The following is a 21,459-nucleotide window of genomic DNA, read 5'->3' on the forward strand; positions in this document are numbered from 1 at the left end:
GGGTCTAATTCGGGTTGGCGCAGGCACACCCAGCCCCATCCTTGGCTACGCCACCGCTAACACGTATAATGTTTAAATATTAGTTTGCTTACATTTGAAACAGTGTACATAAACATTTGAGTGGCCCCATTCACTTCTATTGTAAATGTTTTAAACTTTTATTTTTTATTTTGTGGTAATCAACATAATCCCACAAATGCTGTGGATTGAATATAACTTGTACTGAACTTGGAACATTCCTGTCATACTCACATGCCAATATTCACATGCGGTATTTACATGTTCAGTGCACGATTATGGACAGCTTAATTATATCGCGAGCGTTCTAGTTCGTCGCGTCGCGTCCGTGATCTGCGGCAGCGTTCCTCCTGCGCAAATCCCGGGATGCTGGTTGCCATGGTTTCCCGGATCACATGCCCGGCTTGCATGTAGCCAGCAGCGGGGGAGAAAAAAAGATGCCAGCTCTTGCCATTTTTTCGCCTGCAAATTAGAGGACGCGATCGGACACGCGTGGAATTATACGTGCGGATGGTGGAATAGCGAGAAATCCGTCGCGTTCTCTCTGACGCGTCATTATTATTCTCAGCAGACGCGGCGAAAGAGCGGACCGATTTGATTTGACTTCTTTTTTACGCGCAAGATCGGGCCGAATTTTGCGCACATTTCACGGGAGCGCCGATCGTCAGGAATGAGTATAGAAATCCCCGAGGGCTTGACGGAGCTTTTGCAGAGCTTTACCGTGGAGGTCCTGAGGAATCAGCCCGGGGATCTGCTGGAGTTCGCCCTGCAGTACTTCACCCGGCTCAAGGAGAACGAAACCCGCGGCGGCGCGTTCGGCAATGAGCACAATTCGGCCGGGCGAACGGGCAAAGCCGTCAACTTCATCGAGGAGGCCATGCAGATCGACTCTGAGAACGGAGAGGAAGACGACGATGATGAAGAATTCGTAGGTAATTCATTTAGTGCATGCATTTTTCCTTCATTCATCCAGACATCATTGCCATGGAAACAAAAGGATGCTGCGTCCGCCACATCGGTGCTTTTCGACCGCCATAGAATATAAGCATCTTATATAGGCTAGACATGTGTCATAGCATGCACAATAATATGTCCCATAACGTCAACCATTGATATGAATCAGACAAATCTAGGTTGCAGTCAAGTAATCAGATTGTTGTTCGGTTGTAATGCATGAGCGCACATCTCTCTGATGATTAAATGCTTTTTTTTTATTTTTATTTTTTTATTTTTATAAATGAGTGGGTATGTCACCGCAAAGGGCCTGGAACAAAGAGCAGGCCTTTTAAATTCTACATTAATAATGCACTTTCCAATTTTATTGTCTGAATCTTTTATATACTTTAATGTGCACATAGAAATTATTGTTTATAAGCTCTGGTATATTCACTAAAGTGAGGCACTGTGACAAAAATGTGCAGTTGTTATCTTAAGGAGCCATTTCTACCTGGCCTATCCCTAAACGTTATGTTAATTTGGTGTAACCTAATGTAGTCAGGATGATTCTGTTATAATAAATAATGTTTTTCACTTGAATAAAGACAGTCAGTTTAGACGGTACCACATCGGTGATCATGTGTGTAGTGCATATTGCATGAAGACCCTTGCATATGAATGCATCCTTTTGTATGGAAGTGTATTATTTTCAGAGATAAATGCATTTTATTTCCACAATGAATGATGCATATCATTTGAATGGAAGCATCAATTATGATGCACTCAAGGACTTTGGTTTGCAAAGATTTAGATTTTGGTCAGGCTGAAAGCTGTTTCCTGGGTGCATATGATGCATCTAGGGCCATTACTATTTACTATTCATCAATATCCAATATTAATGTAATCTTTCATGAGTAAACCACTAATTTAAACAGGCTTTTATTTGTCATTTTGTTTTCTCTCTCTCTACAGCTCCAATCATCAACAGATTTGTCCGGAGAGCTTCTGGTAAGTTTGTCAATTTCCAGTTGAGAATATGACTCTAAAATATATTAAGTATTAGGAACAAGACTGTAAAAATACTATTTCTGTTTCATCAGTATTTATAATCACCTCTTTGGTAACAACAGCATCATCAAAAGGATGTAAATTCACTTTGGACTGTGACACGTTTTGGAGGATTGAACTGCAACCTGCACATGGGTAGTTGAAGCATAACATGTCCATGGCCTTATATTACTTGAACATCAAGGTTTTAGGTTGAAATTTATATGAAGATAAATGGGACAATATATATTTTGGGTGGCGTGACAGGTCACAGTTTCAAGAAAAAGTCACAATTGTAAGATAAAAGTGCGATATAAACTTGCAAATCTGAAAGTTGCAATTTCAAGAAAGTTGCAGTTATGAGATATTAACTCACAATTCAGATATAAAGTCGCAATTGTGAGATATTAACTCACAATACTGATATAAAGTTGCAATTGCGAGATATGTAGTAACAAGTGAATTATAAACTTGCAATTCTTAGTCGCAATTTCAAGAAAGTCTCAATTGTGAGATATTAACTCAGAATTCAGATATAAAGTCACAATTGTAAGATATGTAGTAACAAGTGCGATATAAACTTACAATTCTTAGTCGCAATTTCAAGAAAGTCGCAATTGTGAGATATTAACTCAGAATTCAGATATAAAGTCGCAATTGTGAGATATTAAATCACAATACTGATATAAAATCACAATTGCGAGATATGTAGTAACAAGTGCGATATAAACTTGCAGTTCAAGTCGCAATTTCAAGAAAGTCTCAATTGCGAGACATTAACTCACAATTCTGATATAAAGTCGCAATTGCAAGATATGTAGTAACAAGTGCGATATAAACTTGCAATTCTTAAAGTCGTAATTTCAAGAAAGTCGCAATTGTGAGATAACTCACAATTCAGATATAAAGTTGCAATTGTGAGACATTAACTCACAATTCTGATATAAAGTTGCAATTGCGAGATATGTAGTAACAAGTGCGATATAAACTTGCAATTCTTAGACGCAATTTCAAGAAAGTCGCAATTGTGAGATATTAACTCACAATTCAGATATAAAGTTGCAACTGTGAGATATTAACTCACAATTCAGATATAAAGTTGCAATTGTGAGATATGTAGTAACAAGTGACTTATAAACTTGCAATTCTTAGTCGCAATTTCAAGAAAGTCACAATTGTGAGATATTAACTCACAATTCAGATATAAAGTCGCAATTGCGAGATATGTAGTAACAAGTGCGATATAAACTTGCAATTCTTAGTTGCAATTTCAAGAAAGTCGCAATTGTGAGATATTAACTCACAATTCAGATATAAAGTCGCAATTGTAAGATATGTAGTAACAAGTGACTTATAAACTTGCAATTCTTAGTCGCAATTTCAAGAAAGTCGCAATTGTGAGATATTAACTCACAATTCAGATATAAAGTCGCAATTGTAAGATATGTAGTAACAAGTGACTTATAAACTTGCAATTCTTAGTCGCAATTTCAAGAAAGTCGCAATTGTGAGATATTAACTCACAATTCAGATATAAAGTCGCAATTGTAAGATATGTAGTAACAAGTGCGATATAAACTTGCAGTTCTTAGTCGCAATTTCAAGAAAGTCGCAACTGTGAGATATTAACTCACAATTCTGATATAAAGTCACAATTGCGAGATATGTAGTAGCAAGTGCGATATAAACTTGCAATTCTTTAAGTCGCAATTTCAAGAAAGTTGCAATTGTGAGATATTAACTCACAATTCAGATATAAAGTCACAATTGTAAGATATGTAGTAACAAGTGACTTATAAACTTGCAATTCTTAGTCGCAATTTCAAGAAAGTCGCAATTGTGAGATATTAACTCACAATTCAGATATAAAGTTGCAATTGTAAGATATGTAGTAACAAGTGACTTATAAACTTGCAATTTCAAGAAAGTCGCAATTCAGATATAAAGTCGCAATTGTGAGATATTAATTCACAATTCTGATATAAAGTCACAATTGCGAGATATGTAGTAGCAAGTGCGATATAAACTTGCAATTCTTTAAGTCGCAATTTCAAGAAAGTCGCAATTGTGAGATATTAACTCACAATTCAGATATAAAGTCACAATTGTAAGATTTGTCGTAAAAAGTGTGATATAAACTTGCAATTCTTTAAGTCGCAATTTCAAGAAAGTTGCAATTGTGAGATATTATCTCACAATTCAGATATAAAGTCACAATTGTGATATATTAACTCACAATTCAGATATAAAGTCGCAATTGCGAGATATGTAGTAACAAGTGCGATATAAACTTGCAATTCTTAGTTGCAATTTCAAGAAAGTCGCAATTGTGAGATATTAACTCACAATTCAGATATAAAGTCACAATTGTAAGATATGTAGTAACAAGTGACTTATAAACTTGCAATTCTTAGTTGCAATTTCAAGAAAGTCGCAATTGTGAGATATTAACTCACAATTCAGATATAAAGTCACAATTGCAAGATATGTAGTAGCAAGTGCGATATAAACTTGCAATTCTTAGTCGCAATTTCAAGAAAGTCGCAATTGTGAGATATTAACTCACAATTCTGATATAAAGTCGCAATTGTGAGATATTAACTCACAATTCTGATATAAAGTCGCAATTGTGAGATGTTAACTCACAATTCTGATATAAAGTCGCAATTGCAAGATATGTAGTAACAAGTGCGATATAAACTTGCAATTCTTAGTCGCAATTTCAAGAAAGTCGCAATTGTGAGATATTAACTCACAATTCAGATATAAAGTTGCAATTCAGAGATAAAAAGTCAGAATTTTCTTTCTTTTTTTATTCCGAGGCAAGATCCAGCTTCCATAAATCACATTTAAGAGCTTTCTTGTGAATCATAGTGATTTGGGTTGTTTTTCAATATTGCTAACCTTCACTCAAGAAAGAAAATAATTCAGGCCAGTTTGCTGAGGATATACAAGTTATAAAACATCTAACTCTAGTTAATGACTCTGAATTTGTGGTCAGAGGGTCTTTTGTCTTGTTAACATATAATTTACTTCTTTACTGCTCTCATGGAGCACATGAGAGAGCTAATAGTTTAATTGACTAATGGACGATTAGTTTGTTTGCCGGAAGCCATGCAAAAGTGTTTTAGAAGCTGTGAAGTTCCAACCTTCATGGAACGTTAGAGACCACAAGTGGAAGGATTTTAATGTGCTAATCACTTTGGTGCCAGTATTGACTGAAATAGGAAATCTACTATGACTGTGGTGGGGCCATGTGGGAGTCTGGTAGTAAATCAATAAGAAATGTTTTTAAAGGGTACAGGAAGGTGAACATATTCAGTCTTTAGATTGGATGGATGATGGATGGGTGCATGGGTGGGTGGGTGGATGGATGGATGGGTGGATAGATACACACAAGTATCTGGATAAGACACTGTACTGTAATGGAAAAGGCTTTTTTAACTAAATCAGACAGGTCTCGAAGTCTTAACCTCAGTTTCCCGTCTGTTTTTTGTTTCATTTCGGTTAGCCTTTAATAGAACTGCGTAAACATTATTTTCTTTCAAAGACTGAATGTTTCTGGTAGAGCTCACAAGGGAGACCTTTCAGATGACAATGATAAACAATAAAGACTTACATTGTATAGAGAAGAAATAAAGATCAAACAGTAAAAAATGTAAAAATATTATCTTATCATGCCCTAAACTTTGATTATTATTATTATTATTATTATTTTAGCAAATTCTCAATGGACCCGTTTCATATATCCAGGTTTGGAATGCAGAAGTAAATGATAGCAGGGTAAACGTGTATAGCAGTGAATGTGAGACCACATTAAATATAATTTTTGCTTACCCATTTGCTCCAACAGCAAAAGAAAAAATCTACTATTATGCTTCCACAGCTTTCCATAAGAAGAAAAAATAGAGAGCAGTGGATTACAGCAGTCAGAAGAGAGAAATAAGCCACATTTTCTGTCACTTCCTCCACAGCTGTTTAAGAAAACTCATTTCAACTCGCATTGGTGGTCACTTGTTATTTAAAAGTAATTCCAGGGTAATATAATACAAATTATAATGGTATAAATGTACATTAAATAAAAAATAAAAAATGCAAATATAAAAAAGTTTGGTAGATTTACGCTGCTAAATAAGGCAGAAACACGTCATAACGGTCTGTGAAAAGGTTCCATGGAGCCCATCAGTACCTGTCCGTTTTTTCCTATTAATTTCTTCCATAGGGATTTTATAAAATCCTTCTTAAAGAGTTATAGGCCCTGAACCAAACCAACCAGCTCCGAGGTGAATCACAACATTACAAACTTTGATTTGATGCAAAAAAGTATTTAAAAATCAGACAAAAATACAAACGTACAAGACTGTGTACTAATTCGTCTTTAATGAATGAATTACAATCCTATGAAGCGCATTTGGTTGCGAATGATGCAATCAAATTAAAAATATAAAAGTACTGATTTAAAGTTGTAGATAAGTATAGAAACAATATATTTTAAGTTTATTGCAAAGTATTATATAAGTAGCTTAAGAGTGTCAGAAGATCGATTGCGTCATTCACAGTGCGTCATGGGAGTGGGTGGTTGGTGCAGAGCACTTTTGCTGTCCTTTGTTTGCCACAATCCTCTGATTGGTGGTTCTTCTCACTTAGTATCATGGGTAATGTAGTTCTTCACCAAGAATTCTGCTATTAAACATGAAGTTGAAATAACATGGACTGATGGCTTCAACAGAAGCATATACCATCGATGAACAACCGTGGAGCTCATGGTAGGTTTTTAAAAGTTTATCAGTTAATGTTAAAAATCACAACCCATTTTGCTTCCGAAATGATATTCAATGAGAAAGGAATGTATAGGGCAGGACCTGATTTCATCCAGTGGTGACGTCAGCCGAAAGGGCAGAACAAGTTAGTTTTCAATGAAATTCTGAAGACACATTTTTTTTTAGCACTGATGAAACCAGGAATGCGTAATAAAAAAGTAAACAGTGTTAATTTAGATTTGAAGTTGACTTTAAATGCACCAAATGTGCTCAAACAAACGTAAAAAAATTACGAGCTAAATTAAGAACTCAATGGGTAAAATTAGGCACCAGAAATTGGGAAATGTTGATCAGCAGTTACATCTAGAACCTTGGAGCTGCGTTCAGCCGGATCTAGATCTGCCTAGACTGTTCTTGTAGAGTTCCTGGCCTTGGAACTAAACTCTTGCATGTTTGTAAGAGGAGTATTGATCCATTCTAGACAGTAGAGTTGCTGCTCATGTCATCTCAGTGTTGGTATTTATAGTAGGAATAATGAGGACGTGTGGGAGAAGAAAGCAACTGATACGTGTATTGTCTCTCTGTTAGCATAACAGAGCTAGAGAGCTGAACAGAGCAGTTTGATCACATTAACAATTTTTTGTACAAAGTTTTTTTTTTGCACCAAAACTCTCTGGCCCTCTGTCTGTAATGTTCAGTTTTGGCCTCACCGTCTTCTTTAAACTTCAATGTAAATGCCGCTGTTATGATTGGCAAACATTGTGCAGCCCCTCAAATACAGCCAAATTTGAAACTCAGTCGAAAGAGAATGAGCCAGCTCTACAACAATACAAAACTACATTTCAGGGTTTACACATAACACACACCCAACACAATTATTCAAGCAGAGCAGCACCGTAAACTATAAATATCAAACAGAATGACATATAAAACATTCATGAAATGGAACTGGTTACTTTCTTAACACACATAATACAATCCATGCTGAAACATGATGCTCAGACATGATCCAACCCATGGTGAAATGAGCTGAAAACACTCCACGGTGAAACAGTCACACACATATCATCCTGCACTGATACAATCAGGAACTTTGTTAAACTTCAGTCACTATTTCTTGATGTTGGGATGCTTCAATAGAGGCCACAGCAGAGACACTGGTCTTCACAGGCACGACATTTCATATCTTTCATTGTCTATTTACTCTGGACGAGACGCGGTTCCTTTAGCAGCAGCAATGGAATGGAGCAGAACAGAGGCATTTTTTTTCACCCTTTTTCTCCCCAATTTGGAATGCCCAATTCCCAATGTGCTCTAAGTCCTCGTGATGGCGTAGTGACTCACCTCAATCCGGGTGGCGGAGGACAAATCTCAGTTGCCTCCGCGTCTGAAACCGTCAAACCGCGCATCTTATCACTTGTTGAGTGCGTTACCGTGGAGACATAGGAGGCTTCACGCTATTCTCCACAGTATCCACGCACAACTCACCACACGCCCCACCGAGAGTGAGAACCACATTATAGTGACCACGAGGAGGTTACCCCATGTAACTCTACCCTCCCTAACAACCGGGCCAATTTGGTTGCTTAGGAGACCTGGCTGGAGTCACAGAACAGACGCATTTTAAAAGTTGAGCTTGTACCACTCTTAAAACATGACGCACATCACTGGAAATGCATCAGTATGGTCAAAGATGTCCATTTAGTGCATGTTTACATAGACCAACAATTAAAAATAGTGCACATGGGTGACTATGAGGTCTTGACATTGCGACTTTTAAAAGTGGCACGAGATGCATGATGATGGTCAAATCAGTGCGTCTATTGCATGTTTATGTAGACAAACGTTAAAAAATAGTCCAGATGGGCACAAGAAAGTGTCCTTTGATGTGCAGGAATATTACTCCAATCAGTCTTGTTCTCTCCTCTTCACCTTTCTGAATGAGCATCAGTGGGCGGGGCCACTGGTGCAATGATGTAAAAGTAGACGTCGATGTCTTGCTGTAGAGGTAGTCATGTGCTGATGTTTTCATCTGTGTGACATCACAAAGTAGGGGAAATACAAACGAGCTGTTTTTGCAGCTTGATTTAAAGAAAGGAGGAAGTTTTGAGTTCTGAAACTTGCAGTTTGTTTTTATACTTCAATGAACACTTACATGTGAAAAGATCAAGGAAAATTGTATTCCTGTGTCATGACCCATTTAATTTTCACAGGTTGCACAAAGCACAGATTTGTTTGGAATTTTAATTGTGTCTTAATGCGTCATCTAGACAGGTTGTTCTTTTTTTCGCACACTAACTCTAATCCTGTTTCCAATTGACCAAATTCATTCCTCTCTTCTCTGGACAGTATGTGCAGAGGCGTATAACCCTGATGAGGATGAAGAGGAGAGGGAACCGAGGGTGAGTGCCCTCGCAAAACGTGACAATAACTGTCCAACAGTTAGCACACAATGAATGTACTGCCCAACAACTGTCAAAAATCCTGTTTGTGCACTGGAAATGTAGTAATGACCGAAAATGTTCCTCTTTTCCTCATTTGTTTGACCTTATTTGTAAATTTTGTGGGATTTGCGGCTCAGTATCGCACAATGTTTTGCTGTGCACTCAGGTAACTGAACCCAAAACAGACGAGCAGAGGCAAAGACTACAGGAAGCCTGCAAAGACATCATACTGTTCAAAAACCTGGACCAGGTAAGATGATTAATGCAATACACTGCAAATAAATAAATAAATATATAAATAAATAAATAAAATCAACAAAATTTAATGAGGTTTATGCTTAAAACAAAAAACAAATCAATGTTAATGGGGACAAATCAATGTTTCTTCAAAGGGGAAAAAAAAGTGTATTTTTCTTATACCCCATTGGCAAATATTCTTTTGTTGTTTTAAGCATACATTTTTACTAAATTTACTAGATTTCTCTGATAACAAGACAAAATATCTAATGTAATTTTGCCTCCCAAGTAAATGTGTCTTCTTTTAAGGATGTTTAGATATTTTTACTGTCAAGCAAGACTAAAATACTTACCCAGCTAACAATTTTATTCCCAATAGGTTGTGAAAACGTCATTTGAAAGTAAAAAAAAATGTAATTTTTTTAAAAAATATGTTTTAAGAAAGTTATAGGAACGTTAATGTTTGAAAATTATTTATTTATTTTTCCACTAACGATGTATGAATAACATTTTCATGCTAATGTTTTGAGAATGTTTTTCAACAACAGAAAACTTTGAAAGAACATTGAATTAACGTTACCGCAAGAACGTTTGTTCAGAACTTTTTGCGAACGTTAGCCAAAGTTCTTAGAACATTCTCATGATTTTATGAGGTAATAATAGGCCATTTTCTTAATTTTAACACCACGTTTTGGCTAATTTGTTCTCGAACAACCACTGAATTCCATAAAAGTGTTAAAGGGATAGTGTAAAATGTAAATTCTCTCATCATTTACTCACCCTCATGCCATCCCAGATGTGTATGACTTTCTTTCTTCTGCAGAACACAAGTGAAGATTTTTCGAAGAATATTTCAGCTCTGTAGGTCCATACAATGAAAGTAAATGGTGACCAGAACTCAAAAGGTGCAAAAAGGACATAAAGGCAGCATAAAAGTAATCAGTACGATTCCAGTGGTTAAATCCATGTCTTCTGAAGCTATATGATAGGTGTGGGTGAGAAACATCGATCAATGTTTAAGTCCTTTTTACAATAAATCTCCACCTTTGACCAGTAGGTGGCTGAATGTGTAAGTGAAAGTGTAGATTTTCAGTAAAAAAGGGCTTAAATATATATCTTTTTCTCACCCACGCTTATCATATTTCTTCAGAAGACATGGATTAAACCACTGGAGTCATACGGATTAGTTTTATGTTTCCTTTATGTCCCCTTTGGACCTTCAAAGTTCCGGCCACCATTCACTTGCATTGTATGGACCTACAGAGCTGAAATAATCTTCTAAAAATCTTCATTTGTGTTCAGCAGAAGAAAGAAAGTCATACACATCTGGGATAGCATGAGGGTGAGTAAATCATGAGAGACTGCTTAGTTCCTGTACTAAGGTTGCTAGCTATAAAAATTAAAAGATTGTAATAATAAACAAGTACATTTGTATTACAGTTTTTCCCAGTTGTTTACTCACGTTTGCTGAATCTTTGGCCCATTGTCCCAAAACTCTAAACACAAAACACAAAACCACAAACACAAAATGCAAAACTCTACAAATCTCTAGCAACACTGCATTCAAAACTGTTTCATCTCTTTCCAAAATGTTTATATATATATATATATATATATGCTCAACACAAAAACACTACTATGAATATCCCATCAGTAGGTTTATGCCTTTTGCATGGTCAGTGTTACACTGTAGCCAGTTGTAAAAGGTTGTTACAGTATTGTATAACTACTCCAATATACATAAATAAACACACAGAAATGCAATACAGTAACAAAAACATTGTCATTTATTTCCAAAATGCAGTATTTTTGAACACTTGTGTTTTGTATGTAACACTTTCCATACCCAACAGGAGAAAATCAAGAAAAACATTCAGTAAGATAAAGGGTTTTCTGTACAAAAATAAAAAATGAAAGTGCCTCATTCTTTCAAAACTCTAAACACAAAAAGACAAAAACACTGTAACTGGGGGGTTAAAATGGGAAAGGAGGAGGCAGGAACCGGACGAACCATCAAACTAATATTTAATGAAAACTTAAACAAAAAGACACAAACATAAACACACACGGCAGCTGCATGTGGCTCTCTCTCTCCCGAACTGCCACATCCGGCTCATCTTTATCCCTCTCCTCGGCTGATTAGCCCAATTGGGGCCGGGCGTGCGCACTCACGGCCCGGCCCCACCGTCCTCCTTGTCACACATGTGCAAAATGTAAGAAAAAAGAAATTAGGCTGCATCCTGCCTCCTATTTGTGGCCACAGCACCTCATCTACATCACAAGCTATGTTCTCCCTGGCTAAACAGCAGGGAAAGATTCTTCTGGAGTGACGGATCCAGCCGCCAAAAGCCCCCACATCAACTTCACCACATGCATCCTCCATTGCCTGGAGAAGAGGCATGCATGTGAGGGGATGGCGGTCATACACCTTCCATCGCCCTGCCGAAAAAACTCTTCAGTTGGGTTTAGAAATGGGGAATATGGTGGGAGTTATAGAACAATAAATTATAGGTGGTCGATGAACCAGTTGCGGACCAGAGCAGAGAGAGGAACTCATGTTGTCCCAGATGACAGCATACCTGGGCTGCTCTGGTCCACTCCTCTGCTCGGCTGGAATGAGGATGCCATGTAGTCTATCCAGGAATGTGATGAGAAGGGCGGTGTTGCAGGGACCAAGGTTGGCATGGTGATGGAGGACACCTTGCTGGCTAACGGCTGCGCACATGGTGATATTCCCTCCACGCTGTCCAGGGACATTCACAATGGCATGATGGTCAATGACATTCCATCTCCATCCCCTTCTTTTGGTTAGGTTGAAGCCAGCCTCATCCATGTTAATATAAACATGCTGAATTGGAGCGGCACCCAGCTCCAAGACTCTCTGAAACAGACAACAAGACAAAATGTGAAATAGACCTAGAGCAGTCAATATGGTGAGGCACAATACACTGGATTACAGCACAGTAATGTGTCTATACAGTGCTGTTATGATAGTAAATTCACAGTATAGTACTTACTTGCACACATTCATAGCACTGTACTGAGTTTCGCTCAAATGGCACCCTATAGACCTGTTTCATCTGGATTCGGTTGCGCTGTAATACACGGTCCAACATAGACAAGCCCACCTGTTGAATGTTATTGAATATTGTGTTGTCTGCAATTATGTGGTTCTGGATTTCTCGTAGTCTAATGGTATTGTTTGCCACCACCATGTTCACAATAGTCACAAAAGCTCTGGTGTCATGGTGTCTTCCACCATGGCCTGGCTGTCTCTCAGTTCTGCAGAAGATTAAAAAGAAAATAATTGAAATTCTGTCATCATTTATTTACCCTCATGTCTTCCATGGTACACAAATCTTCTAAAAATCACATGACTGTGGTGACAATTTAGCAAAATGACATTACATGGTTCCTTACACGTATCACTGCAGTTTCGAAGTGAAATGTCCACTGTGTGGTACTAAATATTCTCCCAAACAGATGAGGTTTTTATGGTTAATGCTCTGTCGAGTTTTAAATCATCAAAACCAACCTCCCTACCCTAAACCTTAAACCTAAACCTAACCGATAGTGTCAGAAAAAGCAAATGTGAGATGAAACACAACCATGTAATTTTGTGGTGTTTTTATAACACTTTCAGCTCATGTGTGGACTTGCTTCTGCATGCTCTTCGGGACTCCTACCCTTTGCAAGTGCATCGCTCTCTCAGTTGAGCTACTGCGCAATTTTATCACACTTGAACAAGCTTGTAAATGTAATTGGTTATGTAATGCAAACGTTAAAATAAGTCATGCACTATAATAAAAGTGTTTACATGTCATAAGATAGCACTGAGTGAGGAACAGAGCAAAAAATAATCTGATAATCTTAAATTGTACTTGTGATTTGAGTGAAAGTGAATAAAAGTCGTTGTTGTAGCACCTCTGGTGTTCATTTCACCAGGAAGCTGTGCCGAACTTGACATGTTGAGTCTTAAAGATCCAAACAGCATTGTTTTCTCCAATTCCACAGGAACAGATGTCCCAAGTGTTGGATGCCATGTTTGAGAAGATAGTGGTGACGGGGGAGCACATTATTGATCAAGACGACGATGGCGACAACTTTTACGTCATTGAGAGGTGAGGAGAGCACTGCGCCAGTCTCTACATCAGAATACTGGTGTTTTAAACTTCTCAAGCATCAAAATCTCTTTGTGTTTTTTCGTGTAGAGGAACATTTGAGATTCTGTTGAAGGCCGACAGCACCACACGGACCGTGGGATCTTATGATGGCCGCGGGAGTTTTGGAGAGCTCGCCCTCATGTACAACACCCCAAGGGCGGCCACCATCATTGCTACCTCACCTGGAGCCCTGTGGTGCCTAGTAAGTGAAGTTAGCTAACTTTGAAGTGTGCACTGGGGGATTTCCCGCATGAGCTGTGTGAGCTGAAAGAGTGTACAACATCTGTACAATGAACTTTACTAACGGGTTAATTACCTCATTCAAACACATCCTATATACAGTATGTGTGATATTAATCAGCTATATCCACAACATAACTATAATATTAAAACGTACATCTGCCCAGACAATGAAGCGAATGAACAGGTGAACTTGAACTAAGTTGCACGCCAGTCAAAATGCGTAGCTTGCGGTGTAAATACGTAATGCAATATCAGGAAATACCGTTGCCATGAAGGGGTGTACGTGGTCTGCAGCTATCTTTAGGTAGGTGGTACATGTCAAAGCAACATCCACATGAATGCCAGGACCCAAGGTTTCCCAGTAGAACATTGCTCAGAGCATCACACTGCCTCCGCCGGCCTGTCTTCTTCCCATGGTGCATCCTGCTGCCATCTCGTCCCCAGGTAAACGACACACACGCACCCGGCCGTCCACATGATCTAAAAGAAACTGTGATTCATCAGACCAGGCCACCTTCTTCCATTGCTCCATGGTCCAGTTCTGATGCTCACGTGCCCATTGTAGGTGCTTTCGGCAGTGGACAGGGGTCAGCATGGGCACTCTGACCGGTCTGTGGCTACGCAGCCCCATACGCAGCAAGCTGCGATGCACTGTGTGTTCTGACACCTTTCTATCATGGCAGCATTAGGTTTTTAGCAATTTGTGCTACAGTAGCTCTTCTGTGGGATCGGACCAGATGGGCTACCCTTCACTCCCCACACGCATCAATGAGCCTTGGGTGCCCATGACCCTGTCGTCGGTTCACCAGTTGTCCTTCCTTGGACCACTTTTGGTAGGTACTAACCACTGCATACTGGGAACACGCCACAAGACCTGCTGTTTTGGAGATGCTCTGACCCAGTCATCTAGCCATTACAATTTGGCTCTTGTCAAAGTCGCTCAGATCCTTACACTTGCCCATTTTTCATGCTTCCAACACATGAAATTCAAGAACTGACTGTTCACTTGCTGCCTAATAAATCCCACCCCTTGACAGGTGCCATTGTATCGAGATAATAAATGTTATTCACTTCACCTGTCAGTGGTTTAAATGTTGTGGCTGATCAGTGTAGCTTAGTAAACCCACACATACTCACAACCCCCTACCTTTTACTGGATTTTTACTGGAATTTTACCAGAGTGTAACATCAAGACTTTTTTTTATTTTTTATGTTTCTAATTGTAGGATCGACTGACATTTAGAAGGATCATCGTAAAAAACAACGCAAAGAAAAGAAAAATGTACGAGGCTTTTATCGGGACCCTTCCGCTGCTCACGTCACTAGAGGTTTGAACTCGCAAAATATGTTGTATGTTAATTTTATTGTATTATTTTGTGGTAGATTAGTGCCTTGTCCCTTGACTTGACTTGTATCGTGTTGAATCTAAGGTTTGTTGTACAAGTTTAGTCTCGATTCATTTAATTTCCTAAAATACCCTGCACAAAATATTTGAATATACAAGTTTGTCAGAGTTTGCAGTTTTCGTGTCTCTTTCGTAACAGGTTTCAGAGAGGATGAAAGTTGCTGATGTTTTGTCGACCAAATTATACAACAGTGGGGAACAGATCATTGCTCAGGTTAGTTTGAACCTGTTTGCATTCAAATTAACATTTTTAATCTAATTTTGTGTAAAAAACAATGTCTTCTCTTGGCAGTCCAATTAAATAACCCATGTTGAAAAGACATGCATTGCTGTTATTTTTCAGCAGGGTTATCGTGAACAAGGTGTCTTTAGTGTATAGTGATTGCCTAACTACCTAACCTGTGTTCACAGGGTGATTTGGCTGATTGCTTCTACATCGTAGAGTCAGGGCACGTCAAGATTGCTATGAAGAGAAGCAAAGTGAGTTTAATAAAGTAGACTTTTTGCAATAATTCAGGGCTGTTAAGTCAAACAGACAAATATTTAAATGTTTAAAAGGGAAAGGGAAAGTTCACCCAAAAATGAAAATTCTGTCATCATTTACTCACCCTCATGTTGTTCCAAACCTGCTAGTCCAAGATGTTAGACAGGATAACAGCCTCAGTCACCATTCAATTTCATTGCATCTTTTTTTCCATACAATGAAAGTGAAAGGTGACTAAGGCTGTCAGTCTCCAACTTGCCATGCTCCATGGAAGAAAGAAAGTCATACGTGTTTGGAACAACTTGAGGGTGGTAAATAATAACTATGCCTTTAAATCTTTCAGTCCTAGCCACATCCAATATATTTTTATGCACTCGCATTACGATCTGGTCTCCTTACCTTTCTTTTTAGTCAAAAAATGATTCTGAAGACGAAGAAGTGGAAATCGCCACGTGCTCTAGGGGGCAGTATTTTGGAGAGTTGGCTCTTGTCACCAACAAACCACGAGCGGCATCTGCATATGCTGTGGACAACGTCAAATGCTTAGGTACTGCATTTCCAACAATGCAATTTAGGTGAAATAAGGCCAGAAATATATTCTACGCAAGTACGCAGCCACAAGTTTCACCAGCATACAACCTGGTTTTACATCCTTAACGTGTATTCTTGTGTTATTGTAGCGGTAACAAACCTCAGTACTCAAGGGGGCGATAGAGTTACCTTCAAAAGTTTGTGCCATTAAACAGGTGTGCCAGGTGTGTTGTTATTCTGGTTAGTTGCAATAAATATTCTGACTTTAACCCACTTGCTCAGCAATATTCTCTTTAAACTGTTGCTCCGCCACGACAGTAGTTGATTTGAAAGAGAAAACTCACAGTGGAAGTGGACAGTTCACACTAATTTCTGCTATAGCACCCCTTGTGGTGACTTTGAGAATGCAATGCATACTTGCATTTTGTTATAAATCGTGGTCTGACACATTTTGGAATGCAGCAACACACAAAATCGGCTTGTGTAGCTAGAAGCGTCTACATTCACAAACTTGCGTAAAGTATGTTTCGGCTTTAGGGTGAGTATACAAAACACAGTCCTGTTTTGTATACTTAAAGTGTTATTGCGTTACAATGGCGTAATAAACGTCAGGTGATATAGTAACCTTGAAATGTCTGTGCCTTTAAAAAAGATGCGTTATTATTCAGATAGCTAGCAATAAACATGTTGACAGTTTAATTAACTTTAACTAACTTGCTCAGCAAAGAATTTTTCAAACTGTTGCTGTTGACGTATAATGGAAAACTGACTGACAATTTACACTAATACCAGCTATAGCACCCCTTGTGACAATGCACAGAATGCAATGTTTTCTAACATCTCATTATGAATTGCATTCAGACACATTTTAGAATGCATTGATGCATGAAATTAAGTTTGCATAGCTACAGATGTTTATGTTCATGTATTTGCATACTTGAGTATGTTTTGTACCCGAAACAGTATTTTGTCTGAACCAGCCATGACCGCAATATTTTCCAGGGTCGCATGATTTCTAGGCTAGCCCCGCCTACATTGAAATGTCATTGGTTTAAAAATAATGTTGCACAAAACTGTTTAGTAAACTTCAAATGTGTTTTGATTGGCTGTATATTTACCGCACACCGCAGCACTTTCGCTTTCTGAAAACATGTTGCGTCACACTTTGTTAGGATATGATGTAAACCTTGTGAACCTTTTAAAATGCACCTTGTTTTCTTGGGGCTGAAACATGCTCCTAGCTACACTAGCTCAATTTCTTGTGTGTCGCATTCCAAAATGCATCAGACCACAATTTATAACAACACAAGTACATGTCGCCACAAGGGGTGCTATAGCAGATATTAGCGTGAACTGTGCACTTCTACTGTGAGTTTTCTCTTTCAAGCCAGTTACTGTTATGGCAGAGCAACCGTTTGAAGAGAATATTGCTGAGCAAGTGAGTTAAAGTCAGAATATTTATAGCAACTAACCAGTGTAGGATCTTATGGGTAAAAGAATTAACAATTTCTGTGCAGAACGACTTAAATCCAGGACTTACTCTGATATTTACTTCCAAGTTATTAAAACTAAGACACAGAGAGTCTCCCGAAATTCCTCAACGTCATAAATTAAAGACTCTGCCTGCTGACACCAAAAACTCTACCAAAACCAGGCGTAAGCAAGTTAAAGATGCCTGAAAAGAGCCCATAAAAGCTGTTCTGTTGAGGATCAACCGTCTTGAGAACAAAGAGTGTTCTGGGGATGCACCAAGACCCCTCCTCGTCCATGTTGTAAATGAGAACTGCCCTAAATGTTAATGGTCATCACATGACTGGACATTCGCTGATGGACTACTCTTCTATGAAACCCATGTAAATCCTTTGTCCTTCGAAATAATAAGTTTTATTTATATAGCTTAAATATATTTATATACCCTTCCACAAGCTCAAGGACACTTTACACTCCATATACATTTAAAAGGACAAAGTACATTAATACACATTTCAACAGAAGTAACAATCTTAATTACAAAGGGGGAAAGAAAACATCAATCAGTAATAGATAGATAATGCGCTGAGAAAAGATGTGTTTTAAGCTGAGATTTAAAGATAGAAATAGAGATGTCACGGAGACTCTAAGGTAGAGAGTTCCACAGTTTAGGTGCAATTACACTGAAGGATCTCCCACCAAAAGTGGATAGACGAAATATGGTTATAGACAACAATTTTGAATCAGAAGAACGAAGAGTTCGTGCTGGTGTGTATGGATGCAGCAGATCACATATATAATGAGGAGCCAGATCATTTAGAGCTTTGTATGTCAGGAGAAGAATTTTTTTTCCAATTAACACTTTTTATTGATTCCAACACATGAAACAGAAGAGCAAAACATAAATGCACAGAATCAACTTTTAACCCCCATTATTCCCCCTCACCCTCCACCTCCCCCTCCCAATTCCCAAATCTACCCTAACCCCCAACAAACATCCCTGTGGTCAAAGCCAAATTACACACAAAAAAAATAAATAAATAAATAAATATATATATATATATATATATATATATATATATATATATATATATAAATATATATATCCCTCTCCACTGCCCCTCCCTGAGAGCCCTCCAAAAAGGTCAGATAGCTGCCCCACTTCATATCAAACACCCTCAGGTTGCCCAGCCTTCTATCTGACATCTCCTCAAATGCTGCCACCCTGCCCATCTCCGTGCACCACTCCCGAAATGAGGGCACACCAGCCAACTTCCATCTCCTCAGAATGATCTGTCTACCGATCATGAAACTGGGTAGGACCCAATTTCTTATGTATTTATCCCCTATACTAATGACCGCCACATCGCCTAAAATACAGAGTCTGGGGCAAAATGAAATTTGAGTGCCCAATATGTCACACATAAAACTCTGAACCCTCAACCAGAATTCTTGGATCTTAACACACCACCAAAAAACATGAGTTGTGTCCCCATCTTCTGATTGGCATCACCACCAGGTGGGTGTGTCTTTAAGATCAAGCCTATACAATCTAGAGGGGGTCCAATAAAATCGATGTAAAATCTTGAATTATTGCATAAGGCGCACCCTTGCATCTCTAGATGCAGACTTGATGTTTTTTAGAATCCTAGCCCACACTCCCTCCTCCAATACCAAGTTTACATCTTTCTCACATAATCTCTTGAGAGAAGTTAAAGCTCCGTCCCCCAGACTCAAAATTAACAGGGAGTAATACACTGATGCCTCATGACCTTTTCAAAAAGCAGTAATAACCACTTCCAGAGTATCTGCCACTTTAGGGGGGTGTATGCTACTTCTAAAAATAGTACAAAGCAGGTGGCGCAGCTGTAAATACCTAAAGAATTGAGACCTGGGAATCCCAAAATGTTGAACCAAATTTTCGAGGGATCTCAACACTCCACTCTCATATAGGTCACCGAGCGTATTAACCTCCCTCACAATCCACTCTGTCCAGCAGAAAGGGGATTTATTAATACATAACTTTGGGTTCAGCCATATGCTCGAAGCAACATTTAAACAAATGTCCGAATTAAACACTCTGGACACTTTTGCCCATACTGCGTGCAAATGTGAGATAACGGAGTGTAATTTAACTTCTCCGGTTAGTTTGATAGAAAGGCTTTACAATGGCGAAAGAGGGGCAAGAAATTCCTGTTCAATACAAAACCAGGGAGGGGCTCTCTCAGGTGGAAGTGACCAATGAGCCAAATGTCTGAGACCGAATGCATAATAATAAAACAAAATCTTGGGTAGGCCTAGACCACCTTTGTCAATTGGCCTATGCAACTTACTGAAATGTAATCTGAAATGTAATTCCAAATGAAAGACTTCGCTATGCTATCGAATTGCTTGAAATAAGAGAGGGGGACATCTATAGGGAGAGATTGTAGCAGGTAGTTGAATTTTGGAATACAATTCATTATAATAATATTAACCTTCACAATCATAAATAAATGTAATGAAGCCCACCTGCCCACATCGCTCGAAAACCTTTTTATTAAAGGGTCAAAATTTACTCACACAAATTTGCTGGGAATAAAATACCCAAATACTTAATGCCCTGTTTGGGCCACTGGAAGGCGCCCGGCTGAAAAGCCATTACCGTGCAGTACGCTGTCAGAGCCAAAACTTTGGATTTAGGCCAATTAACTCTGTATCCTGAGAGCTTGGAAAAGGAATTAATAATTCTGTGGAGGCAAGGCATAGATCCAGTAGGGTCGGATACGAATAATAAAATATAATCTGTGTAAATCAAAGCTTATGCACCACACCTCACGCCACCACCCCTGGAAAATCATCCTCCTTTCTTATCGCGGCTGCTAATGGTTCCAGGGCAAGACAGAACAATAATGCTGAAAGAAGGCAACCCTGCCAGGTGCCGCTGTCCAGAGTAAAATAATCTGAAATGAATCCATTCGTTTGTACCGCCACTACACTATAGAGTAAATTAATCCAACCAATAAAAGAGTTCCCGGACCCATACATTTCCAGAATCTTAAAAAGATAATCCCATTCTGCCATATCAAATGCCTTTTCGGCGTCAAGTGAGATGGCAGCGACCGGAGTCTGATCATTCGCCACTGACCACATGATATTGATGAGATGCCTGATGTTATCAGAAGAGCTACGGCCCTGAATAAATCCCACCTGATCTATATGTATAAGAAATGTCATAACTTGATCCAGCCAGACCTTGTGGCACAACGGTAGCACGTCTAACTCCAGATCAGAAGGTTGCGTGTTCAAGTCACGACGTGTTTAAGTACTGCCTTTGGGGCAGTGGTGGCTCTGGGTTGCTGATCAGAAGGTTGGGGGTTCAAGCCCCAGCACTGCCAAGATGCCACTGTTGGGCCCCTGAGCAAGGCCCTTGACCCTATCTTCTCCAGGGGCACTGTATCATGGCTGACCCTGTGCTCTGACCCCAGCTTAGCTGGGATATGTGAAAAAAAGAATTTCACTGTATATGTGTATAATTTGTGATAAATAAATCGAATTAAAATTAAATAACTTTACTTAATCGGTTAGCCAAAATTTTTGACAATATTTTAACGTCTAGCTGGATCAGGGAAATTGGACAGTAACTCTTACACTCACTTGGATCTTTGTCCTTTTTAAGAATCAGACTGATCAAGGCTTGCGTCATGGTTGGCGGAAGCTTTCCATTCTTTAATGATTCCTT

General features: G+C 38.8%; 1 protein-coding gene across 1 annotated transcript in view; it reads left to right on the forward strand.

Annotated features, from left to right (window-relative positions):
• The first annotated feature begins 431 nt into the window (after positions 1-431).
• The window catches only part of LOC127437652 (cAMP-dependent protein kinase type II-beta regulatory subunit), a 29,604-nt gene continuing 8,576 nt past the window's right edge, over positions 432-21,459 (forward strand). The window contains exons 1-10 of the mRNA XM_051692708.1: positions 432-950; positions 1,927-1,962; positions 9,111-9,163; positions 9,372-9,455; positions 13,457-13,563; positions 13,654-13,807; positions 15,075-15,176; positions 15,393-15,467; positions 15,665-15,733; positions 16,149-16,284. Of these exons, the coding sequence (XP_051548668.1) occupies positions 689-950; positions 1,927-1,962; positions 9,111-9,163; positions 9,372-9,455; positions 13,457-13,563; positions 13,654-13,807; positions 15,075-15,176; positions 15,393-15,467; positions 15,665-15,733; positions 16,149-16,284 (1,078 nt within the window). The 5' untranslated portion in view covers positions 432-688. The remainder of the gene's footprint in view (positions 951-1,926; positions 1,963-9,110; positions 9,164-9,371; positions 9,456-13,456; positions 13,564-13,653; positions 13,808-15,074; positions 15,177-15,392; positions 15,468-15,664; positions 15,734-16,148; positions 16,285-21,459) is intronic.

This window comes from Myxocyprinus asiaticus, chromosome 48 (assembly GCF_019703515.2).
Source record: "Myxocyprinus asiaticus isolate MX2 ecotype Aquarium Trade chromosome 48, UBuf_Myxa_2, whole genome shotgun sequence".
Lineage (NCBI taxonomy): Eukaryota > Metazoa > Chordata > Actinopteri > Cypriniformes > Catostomidae > Myxocyprinus > Myxocyprinus asiaticus.